General features: G+C 48.8%; 2 protein-coding genes and 1 long non-coding RNA gene across 6 annotated transcripts in view; 2 read left to right on the top strand and 1 right to left on the bottom strand.

Annotated features, from left to right (window-relative positions):
* The window catches only part of LOC140419119 (uncharacterized), a 439,103-nt gene that overhangs the window by 211,603 nt on the left and 207,256 nt on the right, over positions 1–20,244 (top strand). The window lies entirely within an intron of this gene.
* The window catches only part of LOC140419143 (uncharacterized), a 31,590-nt gene that overhangs the window by 10,555 nt on the left and 791 nt on the right, over positions 1–20,244 (bottom strand). The gene's annotated exons all lie outside the window — the stretch shown is intronic.
* Positions 9,724–20,243, top strand: LOC140419122 (uncharacterized). 4 transcript variants are annotated; one of them, XM_072502884.1, is made up of 3 exons: positions 9,724–9,812; positions 11,075–11,190; positions 18,780–20,243. In XM_072502884.1, exon 3 carries the CDS (start codon positions 18,895–18,897, stop codon positions 20,098–20,100), a length of 1,206 nt encoding a protein of 401 aa, XP_072358985.1. In that variant the 5' UTR covers positions 9,724–9,812; positions 11,075–11,190; positions 18,780–18,894; the 3' UTR covers positions 20,101–20,243. The 4 variants fall into 4 exon arrangements, with proteins under 4 accessions (XP_072358985.1, XP_072358986.1, XP_072358984.1 ...); XM_072502885.1 differs by having other exon boundaries at positions 9,750–9,860; XM_072502883.1 differs by lacking the exon at positions 9,724–9,812 and adding an exon at positions 9,820–9,919.

The following is a 20,244-nucleotide window of genomic DNA, read 5'->3' as shown; positions in this document are numbered from 1 at the left end:
CAACATGACAAATGCAATCCAGCCAATTATCACACTGTCAATCTACTCTCCATGATCAGCAAAGTGATGGAAGGAGTCATCAGTAGTGCGATCAAGTGGCACTTACTCAGCAATACCCTTCTCTTGGATGCTCAGTTTGGGTTCCGCCAGGGTCAATCTGCTCCTAACCTGATTACAACCTTGGTTCAAACATGGACACAATAGCTGAATGTGAGAGGTGAGAATGACTGCCCTTGACATCAAGGCAGCATTTGATAGAGTATGGCATCAAGGAGCCCTAGGTAAACTGGAGTCAATGGGAATCAGGGGAAAAACTCTCCACTTACTGGAGTCATATCTGGCACAAAGGAAAATGGTTGTGGTGTTTGGAGGTCAATCATCTCAGCTACAGGACATCACTGCAGGAGTTCCTCAGGGTAGTGTCCTAGGCCCAATCATCTTCGAACCCAGGTCCACAGGTCATTATCCTGGGTATCTGGATCATTAGTCCAGCGACAAGACCACTACGCCACCATCTCCCCTATACACCGCCTCTGAAACTGGGATAACTGAGTGAATCGCTTCTCACACATGAAGCAAATGAATGGTCTCTCCCCAGTGTGAACCCACTGGTGATTCAGCAGGATGGATGACTGAGTGAATCTCTTCCCACACACAGAGCAGTGAATGGTCTCTTCCCGGTGTAATCTGGTGTTTCAGCAGGCTGAATGATTGAGTGAATCCCTTCCCAGACACGGAGCAGGTGAATGGTCTCTCCCCGGTGTGAATTTGGTGGTGTTTCAGTAGGCTGAATGAGTGAATCACTTCCCGCACACGGAGCAGGTGAATAGCCTCTCCCCACTGTGAATTCGCCGGTGAGTCAGCAAAAGCTTGTTACTTTTAAAGCTCTTTTCCCAGCTGGAGCATTTAAACGGCCTCAAGTCAGAGTGAAGAAGTCGGTTTGAAGTGAGGTCAGTTAGTTGACAATCCCTTCTCACAAATAGAGCAGATGAACAGTTTCTCGCCGGTGTGAGTTCTCTGGAGTTTATGTAAGTTGGATAGCTGAGTGAATCCTTGACCACATGCTGAGCAGATGAATGGCCTCCCCCGGTGTGACTCCATTGATGAATTTCCAGCACAGACAGGGATCTGAATCTCTTCCCACAATACCCACATTTGCATGGTTTCTCCATGGTGCCAGTGTCCTTGTGTCTGTCCAGATTGGCTTCAAGAAGACCACCATCATACACCGGTGCCAAAGAAGAACCAGGCAGCGTGCCTCAATGACTACCAACCGGTGGCCCTGACTTCAGTCATAATGAAGTACTTCGATAGGTTGGTCATGAAGCGCATCACCTCCATACTCCCAGAACGCCTTGATCCACTGCAATTCGCATACCGCCACAACCGGTCCACAGCAGATGCCATTTCTCTGGCCCTACACTCATCCCTCGAGCATCTCGACAGCAAGGACTCCGACATCAGTCTCCTATTTATTGACTACATATCCGCCTTCAACACCATAATCCCAGCCAAGCTCATATCAAAGCTCCAAAACCAACAGTCTATCCCTCAATGCCAGCAAAACTAAAGAGCTGGTCATTGGCTGCAGGAAGCAAAGTACTGTACACACACCCCTGTCAGCATCAACGGGGCCGAGGTGGAGATGGTTAGCAGTTTCAAATTCCTATGGGTGCACATCTCAAAAAATCTGTCCTGGTCCACCCATGTTGACGCTACCACCAAGAAAGCACAACAGCGCCTAAACTTCCTCAGGAAACTAAGGAAATTCAGCATGTCCACATTTAGTCTTGCAAACCTTTGCAGATGCACCATAGAAAGCATCCTATCTGGCTGCATCACAGCCTGGTATGGCAACTGCTCGGCCCAAGATCGCAAGAAACTTCAGAGAGTCGTGAACATAGCTCAGTCCATCACACAAACCTGCCTCCCATCCATTGATTCCATCTACACCTCTCATGGCCTTGGGAAAGTGGGCAGTATAATCAAAGACCCCTCCCACCCGGCTTACTCACTCTTCCAACTTCTTCCATCGGGCAGGAGATACAGAAGGCTGAGAACACGCACGGAGAGACTCAAAAACAGCTCCTTCCCGCTGTTTTTTAAAATTAAACATTTTATTGAGGTATTTTTTGGTGTTGTAACAACAAAATAAACAATGTACATGAAACTATATACATAGTGCAAAAGCTGTCACCCGCCCTTACAGGTCCCACCTTTAATAACCCCCTACTTTAAGCTAAACTAACTGTCACCCTTCTGCTGATGATCAATTTTCCACGAAGAAGTCGACGAACGGTTGCCACCTCCGGGCGAACTTGATTTTCTCCAAACAGAGGAAGCTAGCCATGTCCGCTAGCCAGGTCTCTGACTTCGGGGGCTTTGAGTCCCTCCAAGCTAATAATATCCGTCCCCGGGCAACCAGGGTAGCAAAGGCCAGAACGTCTGCCTCTTTCTCCTCCTGGATTCCTGGGTCTTCTGACATTCCGAAAATCGCCACCTCTGGACTCAATGCCACCCTCGTTTTAAACACCGTGGATATGACATCTGCAAACCCCTGCCAAAATACCCTAAGCTTCAGACATGTCCAGAACATGTGGACATGGTTCGCTGGTCCTCCCGCACATTTTGCACACCTGTCTCCCACCCCAAAAAATCTGCTCATCCGGGCCACTGTCATGTGAGCCCGACTGAACGAACTTGAATTGTATCAGGCTGAGCCTGGCACATGTTGTGGACGCGTTGATTCTACTCAACGTGTCTGCCCATAGACCATCCTCTATCTTTCCTCCCAGCTCCTTCTCCCACTTGCACTTCAGCTCCTTGGTCTGCATCTCCTCTGACCCCATAAGTTCCTTGTAAATGTCAGAGACGCTCCCTTCACCTACCCATCCTCTGGAAACTACCCTGTCCTGAATTCCCCTTAGCGGTAGGAGCAGGAAGGTTGACACCTCTTTACGTAGGAAGTCCCGCACCTGCAGATACCTGAATTCGTATCCCCTCGCCAACCCAAACTTCTCCTCCAGTGCCCTCGTACTCGGAAAGCTCCCCTCTATAAACATATCCCCCATCCTCTCAATCCCTGCTCTCCACCATATCCGAAACCCCCCATCCATACATCCCGGGGCAAACAGGTGATTATTACAGATTGGGGACCAGACCGATGCTCCCTCTGCTCCCACATGTCTCCTCTATTGCCACCAGACTCTCAGGACCGCCACCACCACGGGGCTAGTGGAGTATCGTGCCGGCGGGAATGACAGAGGCGGAGTTACCAATGCCCCCAGACTGGTGCCCTTGCATGAAGCCATCTCCATTCGCTCCCATGCCGATCCCTCCCCACCACCCACTTCCTGAGCATGGCTATATTCGCCACCCAGTAATAGTTACTAAAATTTGACAGCGCCAGCCTGCCCTCTCCCCGGCTCCGCTCAAGCATTACCTTCCTTACTCATGGGCTCTTGCCCGCCCAAACAAAGCCAGTGATCACTTTGTTGAGCCATTTAAAAAAGGACCGCGGAATAAAGATGGGGAGGCGTTGAAACACGAACACGAATCTTGGGAGGACTGTCATCTTCACCATCTGCACCCTCCCAGCCAGTGACAACGGAAGTGCATCCCACCTTCGGAAATCATCCTTCATTTGGTCTACTCGCCGGGCCAAATTTAATTTATGCAGCCGGTCCCATTCCCGCGCCACTTCAATGGTTAGGGACCTAAAGCTTCCCCCTATCAATCTAAACTGCGGCTCCCCCAATCGCCTCTCCTGACCTCTCGTCTGGGCCACAAACATCCCACTTTTCCCCATATTTAGCTTATACCCCGAAAACTGGCCAAATTCCCCATGAATCCTCATAATTTCTTCCATCCCCTCTATTGGGTCCGATACATACAGAAGCAGAGCATCTGCATAGAGCGCGACTCTGTGCTCCAACCCCCCCCCCCCCCCCCCCCGGACCAGCCCCTTGAGGCTCTCAGAGCAATCGCCAGCGCAAACAACAGTGGGGAAAGGGGACATCTCTGTCTTGTCCCTCTGTGCAGTCTAAAATAGTCCGATGTTGTCCTATTCATCGGTCCACTTGCCACAGGAGCCTTATACAGCAACCTGATCCAGTCAATAAAACCCTGCCCAAATCCGAACCATCCCAGTACCTCCCACAGATAATCCCATTCTACACGATCAAAGGCCTTTTCTGCATCCATTGCGATCACTACCTCCAACTCCCTACCTTCCGGAGGAATCATGATCACGTTTAACAACCTTCTTACATTGGTCACCAACTGCCTACCCTTAACAAACCTCGTCTGGTCCTCCCCAATAACATCAGGAACTCAATCCTCAATCCTGGAGGACAAAACTTTGGCCAGCAATTTGGCATCCACATTCAACAGGGAGATCGGCCTGTAGGATCCACACAGCTCCGGGTTCTTGTCCCGCTTAAGGATCAGCGAAATCGTGGCCTGTGACAACGTCGGGGGCAGCACCCCTCTTTCCTTTGTCTCATTGAACATCCTCAACAACACCGGCCCCAATATCCCAGAGAATCTTTTATAAACCTCCACTGGGTACCCATCTGGCCCCAGGGCTTTACCCGACTGCATGGCCTTCAGACCCTCCGCTATCTCTTCCAACCCAATCGGGGCCCCCAGCCTTTCTACCAGCTCCCCGTGCACCTTTGGGAAATGCAGTCCCTCCAAGAAGTGCCTCATCCCCTCCGTCCCAGCTGGGGGTTCCGATCTATACAGCCGACTGTAGAAATCCCTGAACGCCTTATTCACCCCTGCTGAATCTCCAAACAGGTTCCCATCTCCGTCATTTACTTTCCCTATCTCCCTGGCTGCCTCCCTCTTTCTAAGCTGCTGTGCAAGCATTCTGCTGGCCTTCTCTCCATACTCATAGATCGCCCCCCTCGCCTTTCTCAGCTGCTCCACCTTGTGGTTAACAAGCTGAACTCCGATGTAGCCTCCGCCATTCCCTTAAAAGCCCTGCCTCTGGGGTCTCCGCATGCCTCCTATCAATCTGTAGTATCTCCTTTACCAGTCGGCCCGTCTCTGCTCTGTCCACCTTCTCCCTCTGGGCCCGTAACGAGATCAGCTCCCCTCTGACCACTGCCTTCATTGCATCCTAGACCATTGCTGCTTAAATTTCCCCCATGTCATTGACCTGCAGGTAATTCTGAATACATTTCCTCAGCCACTCACACACCCCTTCGTCGGCCAAAATTCCCACATCTAACCTCCAGTGTGGGCACTGGTTACTGTCTTTACTAACCTGCAGGTCAACCCAGTGTGGAGCATGGTCTGAGATTGTGATCCCCGAGTACCCTGTGTCCACCGCCCCTGTCAATAAGGACCTACTCACCTACTCAAAAACAAAGAAGTCAATCCGGGAGTACACTCTGTGCACGTGTGAGTAGAAGGAGAACTCCTTCACCCTCGGCTGCCCAAAATTTCCATGGATCCCCCCCCCCCTCCATCTGCTCCATGAACCCTTTAGTTCCTTTGCCATTGCTGGCACCCTGCCCGTTTTCGAGCTTGACTGGTCCAAGCCAGGGTCAATAACTATGTTGAAATCCCCTCCCATGACCAACTTTGCGAGTCCAGGTCCGGTATCTTCCCCAGCGGCCTCTTTATAAACTTCACATCATCCCAATTTGGCATGTACATATTTACTAATACCACCTGCACCCCCTCCAGTTTCCCACAGACCATAATGTACCGACCTCCCACATCTGAGACTATTCTACCCGCCTCAAACACCAACCGCTTATTGATCAGGATCGCAACCCCTCCAGTCTCTGAGTCTAGTCCCGAGTGGAAGGCCTGGTTGACCCAGCCTTTCCTCAATCAAATCTGATCAGTTACTCTAAGGTGCATCTCCCGCAACATTACCACATCCACCTTCAGTCCCCTAAGATGTGCGACACACATGCCCTCTTGACCGGCCCACATAACCCTCGAACAGTCCAGGTGATCAGCCTAGTTGGGGGGCTCATTGCCTCCCCCTTTCACCGATCAGCCATCCCCTTTTTTGGGCCCACCTGCAGCCCATGCTCCGCACCTCCACCAGCCCGCCCCCAGACAGCCTCCACCCCCAACCTCCTCTCTGTCCCTTAGCCCAAATCCCTCCTTCGTCAGCAGAACATTCACCCCCTCCCTCCCCCTAGTAACAACACTCTGTAACCCAAACCCTTTAATAAACCGAACATATGCAACCCCCCCCCCCCACTGCGCTTCCATGAGCAAGCCCACCCAGCTCGCTTGGTGGCCCCCATCCCTGGCGCTGGATAGTCTCCCACCTATTGTTCCCTCACCACCCTCCCCTCACTCATACAAACTAACTCCAACATCATACAATCCCCACACAATTGCCCGACAGAAAACACCAAAATCTAAACAAGCAGACCTCCATCCCCCAACAGTGCAAATGAAAACCTTAACTCACTCAGCTCTACCGCTGGTCCCAAATCAATGCAAAATGCATTACAAACAGCTTCCAGAAATAAGAAACTTTTTTAAAAAAAAGAACAGAAAAACCAAAAAAAAACATGAACATTGCAGCAAAGTTCAAAAGTTTTCGGTCCACCACCAGTCCTTTCCTTTTCGCGAAGTCCAGCGCGTCCTCAGGTGACTCAAAATAAAAGTGCTGCTCCTCATGCATGACCCAAAGATGGGCTGGAGACAACAGTTTGAACTTCACCTTTTTCTTAAACCTGATCTGGTTGAAGCCTGCTCTTCTCCTGGCCACCTCCACACTCAGGTCCTGATAGATCCGCAGGATACTGTTATCCCACTTACAGCTCCGTGTCTGCTTGGCCCACTGTAGAATGCGCTCCTTATCCAAGTACCTGTGGAATCTCACCACCATTGCCCTCAGGGGGTCTCCCATTCATGGCTTCCTCGCGAGCGCTCTGTGAGCCCTGTCCACCTCCAAGGGTCGGGGGAATGCCCCATCCCCCAGCAGCTTCTCAAACATGTCCGTGATGTATGCCCCAGCGTCCGCTCCTTCAGACCCCTCCGGGAGCCCAACAATTCTCAATTTCTGCCGGCGAGACCTATTCTCTTGGTCCTCCACCTTCTCCAGGGGCTTCTTCTGCTGGTCTCTCAGCACCCCCACCTCCAACTCCACCGCAGTTTGATGTTCCTCCTGCTCAGCCAGTGCCTTCTCTGCCTTCTGGATCGCCCAATCTTGGGCGTCCAATCTAAGCTCCAGCCGCTCAATTGACTCTTTTATTGGGTCCAAGGTGTCCAGTTTCTGCTTAGCAAAGCCTTCCTGAATAACTTGCATCAGCTGCTCCAGAGGCTGCTGGGTCGACAAACCAGAGGTCCGGTCCTCCGCCATGCTGTCTCCTGCTGCAGCTTCAGCCCAAGCCTTCTCTGTCTTTCTGTTTCTGCCTTGATGAGCACGTCTAGTCCTTCTCTCCATGCACCAATGTGGGAATTCAGTACACAATTGCCTCTGTCATCAGTTTTACAATTCAAGTCCGGTAGAAAATTGGGGGAAAAGGCCCAAAATGCTGACTCGAGTGGGAGCCAGCAAATGTGTGACTTACTTCTTCATAGCCGTCCCCAGAAGTCCTCTTCTTCCCGCTGTTACCAGACTCCTAAACAACCCTCTTATGGACTGACCTCATTGACACTACACCTCTGTATGCTTCATCCGATGCCGGTGCTTACACAGTTAAATTGTGTGCCTTGTGTTGCCCTATTATGTATTTTATTTTATTCCCTTTTCTTTTCAAGTACTCAATGATCTGTTGAGCTGCTCGCAGAAAAATACTTTTCATTGTATCTCGGTACACGTGACAATAAACAAATCCAATCCAATCCAACCCAATGATCAGTTGAATCCTCGTCCACACACAGAACACGTGTACAGTCTTTCCTTGCTGTGAATGGTGTGATGTTCTTTCAGGCTGTGAAACTGGTTAAATCTCTTTCCACAGTCAGTTCACTGGAACTTTCTCACTCGGGTATCGCACTGATATTTGAAATCTTTGCCCACAGACAGAACAGACAACACATTGAAAGTTTGTGCTTTTTAGGTCGTAATGAATTGAATGACACTGTCAGATCTCAATATGATGTTTGGTTCGAGTTGCCCAGCTGCCAAACCTCCCATTTTAATGCTCTGAAAAAGAGGTTTCCAAAAATGATCACTGTACGAATAGGATAGAAATTCACAACAGATCATTCTAGTTTCTATAGAACCTTCTTTCCTCTCTTGCTCTCCCCAAGCATGTGGTCCAGTCAAATAAAAAGACCAAAATCAGCTAGAAATCCCATCAAAAGTGTAGGGAACTTTCCTAACTGAACCAGAATATTGTTCCCAGTGTCTCTGAAACAGCTGTCCGCTGAGGTGTGGTTGTGGAAGGTGTCAAGCATTCCACTGGTTGTGGGAGGTGTCAAGCATTCCGGTGGATACCGCATGCTCCCTCTGCAGAGCCACTGGGAATAGACAAAACCACGCAACACAGTCGGCGCCAGAGTAACCGCCCACCCACCTCCAAGGTCCTCACCCAGCTACAATTCACTGTTTTAACCAGGCCCAAGATTAGATTCAAGATCTTACGCTCAGCACAAGAATACTAGATATTATAGATTGTAAGATCCACAAACTCTGCCAAGATGGCTGCAACTTAACAGGTTATTATGGGCATTAAACTGTGCGCAATATTCGATTCTGTGACCAATAATTAGTTAAACACAGATCTGAATAAGGAAACTTTGAGCCACCTGTGAAGTTTAAATGTCTCGTTGTGTCAGGATGAACCAGCGTTTGAGGAATATGAAATCTCTGGACTGTTTGTCTCCAAGTGCCGTATTGAACACAGGAGAATGAGCTCGAATTGGGATAGAGATAAGCGTGAGTGAGCATCGTAAACTGCTATTGTATCGGAGTGTTCTGGGTCCCAGAGTTTTAACTCTGCAGTTAATTGTCAGGGATGCAGTATAATAAACCCTGAACGAAGCAAATGTGTGTGTGAGAAGCATCTGAAGCACCAGGAACCAGCTGAACCAGCAGAGCTGAATGTCTCCCAGTGCAGCCACAGTACTGAACTTATTTCAGCTTCCAAGTCCACCTGAGAACCAACCTCCTGGCGATTCATCAACAAGAAGCTTCAGAGCCTCATGAGAATTATTTGTTTCTAAAAAACCTTGGCTCCAACTAAAGGACCAGCTCAACAAGAAGACAACAGACCTGCAGCGATATACAGATTGCAGTCTACATTCCATTTTGATCATTACAGCTTCAACTTGATCTGTACCTAATTTCTGTGTATGTGTCAGTGAGTGTGAAATAGACGAGAAACTGAGATGTTCAAACATCCAGGAAATTGTGTGATAATAAATAACCTCCTTTCCTTTAAAAAATCACCAGTAAGCTTGCTGCTGAAATGTATTTTAAATAAAGAAATATCACTCTGAGGGGACGAAAATATCACACAAACATCCTGATAATGAACTGGAAAGGACCACGAAATGTAATCAAACGCTGTATAACCCCCTTCAGGTAGCTATATAGATGCTGCAGCCTCTCACACTGAATGTATCCGTGATTCAGGCTACAAAGATCAGCTGGAGCCTGGGAGTGGGTGAAACTTAGTAAAAACCTGTTTCGCTGCCTTTTTCTCACCGGCACTAGGACCCGGCTGGGAACAGAAACCTTCAGGCCCCGCCCACTAGCTGTTGCGTCAACTAGACGCCAGCGCATGCGCTCTGTTTCCCCAAGATGGCGGCTGTGAACCAGGGCCTGGTCCCGGGAGAGAGCTGACCGGCGGTGATGTGACCTGAGGATCACCACACCTCAGGCAAGGGGCCAGGTTGGGAATTCGGTGCCTTCAGGAATAACTGGGAAGGTGATGTTTGGTCAGTTGCTGCAGTCTGTGTAGTGAAGGTGCTGTCACAGTGGTGTGAGGTGAGGAAGTACAGGATTATCACCCAGCAATGATGAATTAAGGGGAATGTAAATCCAGCTCAGGCTGCTTTCAGATTGGAAAGGGAGCTAAGGTGTGTCCTTAGAGCTGGTGAATGTAGTGGCTTTGGTAGTTTCTCTATAGACTGAGGGCTGAGCGGTGACAGGCCCGGGTTACCGGCCGCCATCTTTACAGTGGACCATGTGCCGCAGGGCGCATGCGCTGCGAGCCTGGACCGGATGCCAACTCTCCCGGATTCACTGACTGGAGTCTCCAGGATTTTTTTTTTCTCATAAATTTAGTATATCCAATTAATTTTATCCAATTAAGGGGCAATTTTGTCTGGCCAATCCACCGACCCTGCACATCTTTGGGTTGTGGGGGCAAAACCCACATAAACATGGGGAGAATGTGCAAACTCCACACAGACAGTGACCCAGAGCAGGGATCGAGGCAAGGGTCCTCAGCGCCGTGAGCCATCAGGGATAGCCCACTGTGCTGCCCCCGAATTTTATTTTGATCATTTGTGGAAGTCACTGGCTGGGTCAACATTTATTGCCCATCCCTAATTTCCCTTGAACTGAGTGGCTTGCTCGGCCATCTCGGAGGGCATTTAAAGAGTCAACCACATTGCTGTGATTTGGAATTGTGTCAGCCAGACGAGGTAAGGATAGATTATTTCCTTCACTGAAGGACATGAGTGGACGGATGTGTCTTTACAACAATTGACAATGGTTTCATGGTCATCAGTAGACTTGCAATGAATTCAAATTTTACCTTCAGTCTCGGTGAGATTCATACTTAGGAAATCATTAGGACAGTGGAAAATATTTTTGGATCTTTGGAAAATGATTAGGATAGTAAAAAATATTTTTTTGAACATTTCTCTTCAGCGGATATAAATTATTGAAAATGGGATAAAGGTTGATTGGCTGACAGTCAAACACTGTCCTGTGAGGTAATTAGTCCTTTTGCTTCCCAATTGGCCGAGGAAGGCAGTGTGTCACAAGGATGGATGTGTTAACCGATTAATGGCTGGAGGATGGGGGCAGGTCATGTGATCAAACCTCCAGGAATACATTTAATCAAAGTTGGCGAGGAGAGAATGTTGTGAATTTCTATCTTAAACTGACAGTGAGGTTTCTGTAAATTTACAGGATACTGGAATTGGAGGTTTAACAGACGGGAAACGCAAACCAAACGTCACATTGCAATCTGACAGAGTCACTCGGTTCATCAGAACCTGAATATCAGCAGCATCTGGGTGTGGAAGGTAAAAGGTTTGTCTGTTCTGTCTGTGAGGGAAGATTTCAGGTCTCCGTGTGATTAGAAAAGCCCCAAGATTCACAAACCCTGGTTCGACCAAACCTGGAGAACTGTGTTCAGTTCTGGACAACAAACCTGAGGAAGGATAGAATGGCCTTGGAGGGAGTGCAGCACAGATTTATCTGAACCCCCCGGGGTTAAATTACAAAACTAGATTGCACAAAAAAATCTGTAATTGTGGGACAGAGAAAAAAGCATTCGGTCCATGCCAGCTCTCTAATCGACATGGTAGCACCATTGCTTCGCAGCGCCAGGGAACCCGATTTCTTTCCCGGCTTGGGTTACTGAATGGGTGGAGTCTGCACGTTCTCCCCGTGTCTGTGTGGGTTTCCTCCGGGTGCTCCGGTTTCCTCCCACAAGTCCCAGAAGATGTGCTTGCTAGGTGAATTGGACATTCTGAATTCTCCCTCTGTCTACCCAAAAGGTGCCGGAATGTGGCGACAAGGGGCTTTTCACAGGAACTTCATTGCAGTGTTAATGTAAGCCTACTTAGAACATAGAATAGTACAGCACAGAACAGGCCCTTCGGCCCTCGATGTTGTGCCGAGCATTGTCCAAAACCAAGATCAAGCTATCCCACTCCCTGTCATTCTGGTGTGCTCCATGTGCCTATCCAATAACCACTTGAAAGTTCCTAAAGTGTCCGACTCCACTATCACAGCAGGCAGTCCATTCCACCCCCGAACCACTGAGTAAAGAACCTACCTCAGAAATCCCTCCTATATCTCCAACCCTGAATCTTATAGTTATACCCATTGTAACAGCTACCTCCACCCGAGGAAATAGTCTCTGAACGTCCACTCTATCTGTCCCCCTGATCATCTTATAAACCTCCATTAAGTCACCTCTCATCCTCCTCCACTCCAAAGAGAAAAGCCCTAGCTCCCTCAACCTTTCCTCATAAGACCTATTCTGCAAACCAGGCAGCATCCTGGTAAAATCTCCTTTGCACCCTTTCCAATGCTTCCACATCCTTCCTATAATGAGGTGACCAGAACTGCACACAATACTCCAAATGTGGTCTCACACAATCATGTATAGTTGCAGCATAACCCCGCGGCTCTTAAACTCAAGCCCCCTTTACTAAACGTTAACACACTATAAGCCTTCTTCACTGCTCTATCCATTTGAGTGGCAACCTTCAGAGATCTGTGGACATGAACCCCAAGATCTCTCTGTTCCTCCACATTCCTCAGAACCCTGCCATTGACCCTGTAATCCGCATTCAAATTTTTTCTACCAAAATGGATCACCTTGCACTTATCAGGGTAAAACTCCATCTGCCATTTTTCAGCCCAGCTCTGCATCCTATTAATGTCTCTTTGCAGCCGACAACAGCCCTCCACCTCATCCACTACTCCACCAATCTTGGTGTCATCAGCAAATTTACTGACCCACCCTTCAGCCCCCTCCTCCAAGTCATTGATAAAAATCACAAATAGCAGAGGACCCAGCACTGATCCCTGTGGTACACCACTGGTAACTGGTCTCCAGTCTAAACATTTTCGATCCACCACCACCCTCTGTCTTCTATGTGATAGCCAGTTACTGATCCAATTGGCCAAATTTCCCATCCATCCGACACCTCCTTACTTTCTTCATGAGCCGACCATGGGGAACCTTATCAACGCCTTACTAAAATCCATGGAAACAACATCAACTGCTCTACCTTCATCTACACACTTTGTTACCTCCTCAAAGAATTCAATCAAATTTGTGAGGCAAGACCTACCCTTCATGAATCCGTGTTGACTATCCCAGATTAAGCTGCATCTTTCCAAATGGTTAAAAATCCTATCCTTCAGGACCTTTTCCATTATCTTACCGACCACCGAAGTAAGACTAACTGGTCTATAATTACCAGGGTCATTCCTGTTCCCTTTCTTGAACAGAGGAACAACATTCGACACTCTCTGGCACTATCCCCGTGGACAGTGAGGACCCAAAGATCAAAGCCAAAGGCTCTGCAATCTCATCCCTTGCCTCCCAAAGAATCCTTGGATATATCCCATCTGGACCAAGGGACTTGTCGACCCTCAGGTTTTTCAAAATTGCAAATACATTCTTCCTCATCTACCTCCTCCAGCCTACCCGCCTGTATCACACACTCATCCCCAAAAACATGGTCCCTCTCCTTTGTGAACACTGAAGAAAAGTATTCATTCAACGCCCCTCCTATCTCTTCTGACTCCATGCACAAGTTCCCACTACTGTCCTTGACAGGCCCTATCGTCACCCTTATTTCTCACATAAGAGTAAAATGCCTTGGGGTTTCCTTGATACAACCCGCCAAGGACTTCTCATGCCCCCTCCTAGCTCTCAAGCCCTTTTTTCAGCTCATTCCTTGCTACCTTATAACTCTCAAGCGACCCTACTAAACCTTGTTTTCTCATCCTTACATACTCTTCCTTTTTCCTCTTGACAAGACATTCAACCTCTTTTGTGAACCATGGTTCCCTCACACGGCCATTTTCACCCTGCCTGACAGGGACATGCCTATCAAGGACACGCAGTATTTGTTCCTTGAACAAGCTCCACTTTTCATTTGTGCCTTTCCCTGACAGTTTCTGTTCCCATCTTATGCTCCCTAATTCTTGCCTAATCGCATCATAATTACCCCTCCCCCAATTATAAACCTTGCCCTATCGTCTGGCCCTATCCCTCTCCATTGCAATAATGAAAGACACCGAATTGTGGTCACTATCTCCAAAGTGCTCTCCCACAAACAAATCTAACACTTGGCCCTGTTCATTACCCAGTATCAAATCCAATGTGGCCCCCCCTCTTGTCGGCCTATCCACACTGTACAAAAACTGCCCCATCCGAACTGTTCGACTTATAGAGGTTCCAATCAATATTTTGAAAGTTAAAGTCATCCATGACAACTACCCTGAGACCTCCACACCTATCCATAATCTGTTTTGCAATTTCTTCCTCCACATCTCTATTACTATTTGGGGGCCTATAGAAAACTCCCAACAATGTGACCGCTCCTTTCCTATTTCTAACTTCAACCCACATTACCTCAGTAGGCAGATCCCCTTCAAACTGCCTTTCTGCAGCCGTTAAACTATCCTTGATTAACAATGCTACTCCTCCACCTCTTTTATCACCTTCCCTACTCTTACTGAAACATCTATACCCCGGAACTTCCAACAACCATTCCTGTCCGTGTTCTAACCATGTCTCCGAAATGGCCACAACATCGTAGTCCCAAGTACCAACCTACGCTCCAAGTTCACCTACCTTATTCCGGATGCTCCTTGCATTGAAGTAGACACACTTCTACCTATCTTTCTGTCTGCCGGTACACTCCTGCGACCTTGATACCCTCCTCAGTACCTCACTACTCTCAACACTGGCTTCTGGACTACAGCTCGTTTTCCCAGCCCACTGACAAATTAGTTTAAACCCCCCCAAAGAGCCGTAGCAAATTTCCCTCCCAGGATATTGGTGCCCCTCTGGTTCAGGTGCAAACCGTCCTGTCTGTACAGGTTCCACCTTCCCCAGAATGTTTTCCAATTATCCACGTACCTAAAACCCTCCCTCCTACACCATTCCTGCAGCCACGTGTTTATCTGCACTCTCTCCCTGTTCCTCACCTGACGAGCACGTGGCACTGGCAACAAACCAGAGATGACAACATGGTTTGTCCTGGCTCTCAGCTTCCTCCCTAGCTCCCTTAGTTCCTGGTTTAAATCCCCGTCCCTTCTCGTACCTATGTCGTTGGTACTGATGTGTTCCACAACTTGTGACTGCTCCCCCTCCCCTTTAAGGATTCTGAAAACACGGTCCGAGGCGTCATGGACCCTGGCACCCGGGAGGCAACATACCATCCGTGAGTCTCTTTCGCTGCCACAGAACCGTCTATCTGTCCCTCTAACTATCGAGTCCCCAATAACTATTGCTCTCCTGCTCTCCCTCTTTCCCTTCTGAGCTACAGGGACGGACTCAGCGCTGGAGATCCGTTCACCGTGGCTTACCCCTGGTAGGTCGTCCCCCTCAACAGTATCCAAAACGGTATACTTGTTACTGAGGGGAACGACCACAGAGGGATCCTGCACTGACTGCTTCCTCCCAGCCCCTCTCACAGTCACCATCTTGATTCTTCGGAGTAACTACATCCCTGAAGCTACTTTCTATGACCACCTCTGCCTCCCGAATGATCCGAAGTTCATCCAGCTCCACCTCCAGTTCCTTAACGCGGTTTCTGAGGAGCTGAAGATGGGTGCGCTTCCCACCAGTGAAATCAGCAGGGACACTGACGGCGTCCCTCACCTCAAACATTCATACTTGTGAGACTAATAAAGATTACTGTTATTATCTGGAACAATCCAGTCAGTATCATTCTCCTGCTTTATCCCTGTATCCTAACAGCTTTATTTCTCTCAGGTTTCTATCCAATTTTTAACAAAATCATTCATTGGTGTCTATTTCTGCTCTGTCATAGGCAGCAAGGTTCAGGTAATTGCCACTGGCTGTGTAAAAACCTTCTTCCTCATACCTCCTGGACCATTTACATGCATAGATACGGAGCAACGTAGAAAATAGGAGCAGGAGGGGACCATTTGGCCCTTCGAACCTGCTCCACCATTCATTACGATCAGAGCAGATTGGGCTCAATAGTCTAATCCCGCTTTCCCCCAGATCCTTTGATCCCCTTCACCCTCAGTGCTGTATCTAACTACTTCTTGAAAACATGCAATGTTTTGGTCTCAATTCTTCCTGTGGTGATGAATTCCACAGGCTCACCACTCTCTGGGTGAAGACATTTCTCCTCACCTCTGTCCTAAATGGTCTGTCATAGAACATAGAACATACAGTGCAGAAGGAGGCTATTCGCCCATCGAGTCTGCACCGACCCACTTAAATCCTCACTTCCACCCAATCCCCGTAACCCAATAACCCCTCCTAACCTTTTTGGACACTAAGGACAATTTAGCGTGGCTAATCCACCTAACCTGCACATCTTTGGACTGTGGGAGGAAGGCGGAGCATCCGGAGGAAACCCACGCAGACACGGGGAGAACGTGCAGACTCCGCACAGACAGTAACTCAGCAGGGAATCGAACCTGGGACCCTGGCGCTGTGAAGCCACAGTGCTAGCCACTTGTGCTGCCCGTGCTATCCCGTATCCTCAGACTGTGACCCCGGGTTCTGGACACACCCACCATCGGGAACATCCTTCCCGAATCTAATCTGCCTCGCCCTGTTAGAATGTTATAGGTTTTTTAAAAATATAAATTTAGAGTGCCCAATTCTTTTTTGTCCCAATTAAGGGGTAATTTTAGCATGGCTAATCTACCTACCCTGCACATCTTTGTGTTGTGGGGGTGGGACCCACACAGACACAGGGAGAATGCGCAAACTCTACATGGACAGTGACCCAGGACCGGGATCGAACCTAGGTCCTTGGTGACGTGAGGCAACAGTGCTAACCACTGCGCCATCGTGCAGCCCATTTGCCTTCTTTACCGCATGCTGTATTTGCATGCTTCCATACAAACTAGGAGCAGGCCACTCGGCCCCTCGAGCCTGCTCCTTACACACAAACTAGGAGCCAGCCTCTCGAGCCTGCTCCTTACACACAAACTAAAGTCAGCCCCTCGAGCCTGCTCCTTACACACAAACTAGGAGTCGGCCCCTCGAGCCTGCTCCTTACACACAAACTAGGAGCTGGCCCCTCGAGCCTGCTCCTTACACACAAACTAGGAGTCTGCCCCTCGAGCCTGCTCCTTACACACAAACTAGGAGTTGGCCCCTCGAGCCTGCTCCTTACACACAAACTAAAGTCAGCCCCTCGAGCCTGCTCCTTACACACAAACTAGGAGTCGGCTCCTCGAGCCTGCTCCATTATACAATAATTTTAACCTCAACTCCATATTCCTGCCGACCCCGATAACCTTTCACCCCCTTGCTTATCGAGAATCTATCCATCGCTGCCTTAAAAATATTCAAGGACTCGACTTCCACTGCGTTTTAAGGACGCAAGATCTAAGTCATAGAATCCCCACAGTGCAGAAGGAGCCCAAGTCAGCACCAACCCTCCGAAACCCCCCCCCCATCCCACCCTGCCCCATCCTCACATCCCACCCAACGTGCACATCCTTGGAGATGAAGAGGCAATTTAGCACCTAACCTGCAAATCTTTGAACTGTGTGAGGAAACCGGAGCACCCGGAAGAAACCCACACAGACAAGGGGAGAATGTGCAAACTCCACACAGTCATCCAGGGTCAGGCGTGAACCTGGGTCCCTGGTGCTGTGATGCAGCAGCGCTAACCACTGTGCCACCCCCTCTTTTACAACCCTCGAGCGAAAAAAAAATCCTCATCCCCATCTGAAATGGGTGACCCCTCACTTTCCAACAGTGACCCCCTTGTTCCAGATTCTCCCACAAGAGGAAACATCCTCTCCACATCCACCCTGTCAAGACCCGTCAGCATCTTATATCGTTCAATCCAGGTTTTACCCAAAACTTTGAATCTGTGTCCCGGCTGCTTGTACGATCAGTGAATGGAAACAGAGTGTCTTTGTCCACCCGATGGAAACCTCGCATAATCTTGTGTCCCTGAATCAAATCTCCCCTCAACCTCCTTTGCTGGAACCATTCTGGTAAATCTCCTCTACACCTTCTCCAAGAACCTTCACATCCTTCTTGAAGAGTGGTGACCAGAGCTTTATAAAGATTCATAGAATAGAATTAGAACCATAGAATTCCTACAGTGCAGAAGGAGGCCATTCGGCCCATCAAGTGTGCACTGATTCACTGAAAGGGCACCCTGCCTAGGCCCGCACCGCTACCCTGTCCCTGTAACCCCATAGCCCCACCAAACCTGCACATCCCTGGACACTAAGGGGCAATTTATCAAGGCCAATCAATCTAACTTGCTCCCCTATCAGCCTCCCCAAACAGGCGCCGGAATGTGGCGACTAGGGGCTTTGGGGCTGGTATAGCACAGTTGGCTAAGAAAGCTGGCTTGTAATGCAGAATAAGACCAGCAGCGCGGGTTCAAGTCCTGTACCGGCCTCCCCGAACAGGCGCCGGAATGTGGCGACTAGGGGCTTTTCACAGTAACTTCATTGAAGCCTACTTGTGACAATAAGTGATTATTATTATCATTATTTTTTGGTCTGTTGGAGGAATCCTGAGCACCGGGTGGAAACCCACGCAGACACGGGGAGAAAGTGCAAACTCCACACAGACGGTCATCAAGGCCAGAATTGAACCCGAGTCCTTGGCACTGTGAGGCAGCAGTGCTAATCACTGTGCCACCAGAAGCACAGTTTCTGTGTCAGTTATGAAGCTCAAGGTCGAATTTGCTTTGCCAACTACTCTCTTAATATGTCTTGTAGATATACAAAATCCCTCCTCACCTCTTCCTCTCTCCTCCCAAAGAGGCCAGTTGGGTTTTTACAACAATCCAGCTGTTTTTATGGTCCCTTGAAATGACCAGATTCATTCAGCTCAATTTCACAACCTGCCTTTGTGTTTTTGTGGGTTCTCTCTCACTCCCTATTTTCTGTTTTCAATCAGTTTCACAGGGTGTTCGAAGGTGAGACTTCAAGATCCGGAAACACAAACCAAGCATCACATCAGGGTCTGACAGAGTCCTCAATTTATCATTTCTGAATATCATGAGATTTTGAACATGGAAGGAAAAAGCATCGTTCACAGTGGGGAGAAGCCGTATACGTGTTGTGTGTGTGGACGAGGATTCAGTCAATCATCAGGCCTCACAAGACACAAATGCAGTCACACTGAGGAGAAACCGTGGAAATGTGCGGACTGTGGGAAAGGATTCACTTATCCATCCAAGCTGGAAACTCATCGACGCAGTCACACTGGGGAGAGACCATTCATCTGCTCCACGTGTGGGAAGGGATTCACTCAGCCATCCGCTCTGTCCACACACCAGCAACTTCACTCCAGGGAGAGACCATTCATCTGCTCCACATGTGGGAAAGGATTTACTATTTCAGCCCACTTGCTGAGTCACCAGCTAGTTCACACTGATGAGAGACCGTTCCAATGTCCAGACTGTGGGAAATGCTATAAAAGATCTGGGGATCTGATGTGCCATCAACGTGTTCACACTGACGAGAGACCATTCAGGTGCTCTCAGTGTGGGACTGGGTTCAGACGATCATCTAACCTCACTGTACATCAGCGAACTCACACAGTGGAGAGGCCATTCGTCTGCACCAAGTGTGGGAAGAGATTCACTCAGTCATCCGACCTGCAGAAGCATCAGCGAATTCACACTGGGGAGAGACCGTTTCAATGTCCAGACTGCGAGAAGTGCTATAAACGTTTTGGGGAACTGTTACAACATCAACGTGTTCACACTGACGAGAGACCGTTTAGGTGCTCTCACTGCGGGACTGGGTTCAGACGATCATCTCATCTCACTGTACATCAGCGAACTCACACTGGGGAGAGGCCATTCATCTGCTCAGAGTGTGGGAAGGGATTCATTCAGTCATCCGAACTTCTGAATCACCAGCGAATTCACACTGATGAGAGACCATTTCATTGTCCAGACTGCGGGAATTGTTATAAACGTTCTGGGGAACTGATGCGCCATCAACGTGTTCACACTGACAAGAGACCGTTTAGGTGCTCTCACTGTGGGACTGGGTTCAGACAATCGTCTCATCTCACTGCACATCAGCGAATTCACACTGGGGAGAGGCCATTCGCCTGCTCCTGGTGTGGGAAGGGATTCACTCAGTCATCCGCCTTGCAGAAGCACCAGCGAGTTCACACTGGGGAGAGACCGTTCACCTGTTCCAAGTGTAGGAAGGGATTCGCCACTTCATCCCTCCTGCTGAAACACCAACGAGGCCACAAATAACAACAGTGATTGGATTTTGCTGTTCCTCACATTCAGGACTGAACCATGTTCATTTGGGTCTCTTTCTGCTGATAACAAAATCCAGCCCATTTACAGGGGCTAATATTCTGGCTAAAAGTCAAATAAATTAGATTTGTGTGACAT

The sequence above is a fragment of the Scyliorhinus torazame genome, chromosome 5, assembly GCF_047496885.1.
Source record: "Scyliorhinus torazame isolate Kashiwa2021f chromosome 5, sScyTor2.1, whole genome shotgun sequence".
NCBI lineage: Eukaryota > Metazoa > Chordata > Chondrichthyes > Carcharhiniformes > Scyliorhinidae > Scyliorhinus > Scyliorhinus torazame.
Note: the sequence above shows the minus strand (reverse complement) of the source record. Positions and strands in the feature narration are given on the sequence as shown.

What these genes read in the sequence shown, in the direction of transcription:
- LOC140419122 (XM_072502884.1), top strand. Translation starts at nt 18,895, where the DNA reads ATGGAAGGAAAAAGCATCGTTCACAGTGGGGAGAAGCCGTATACGTGT.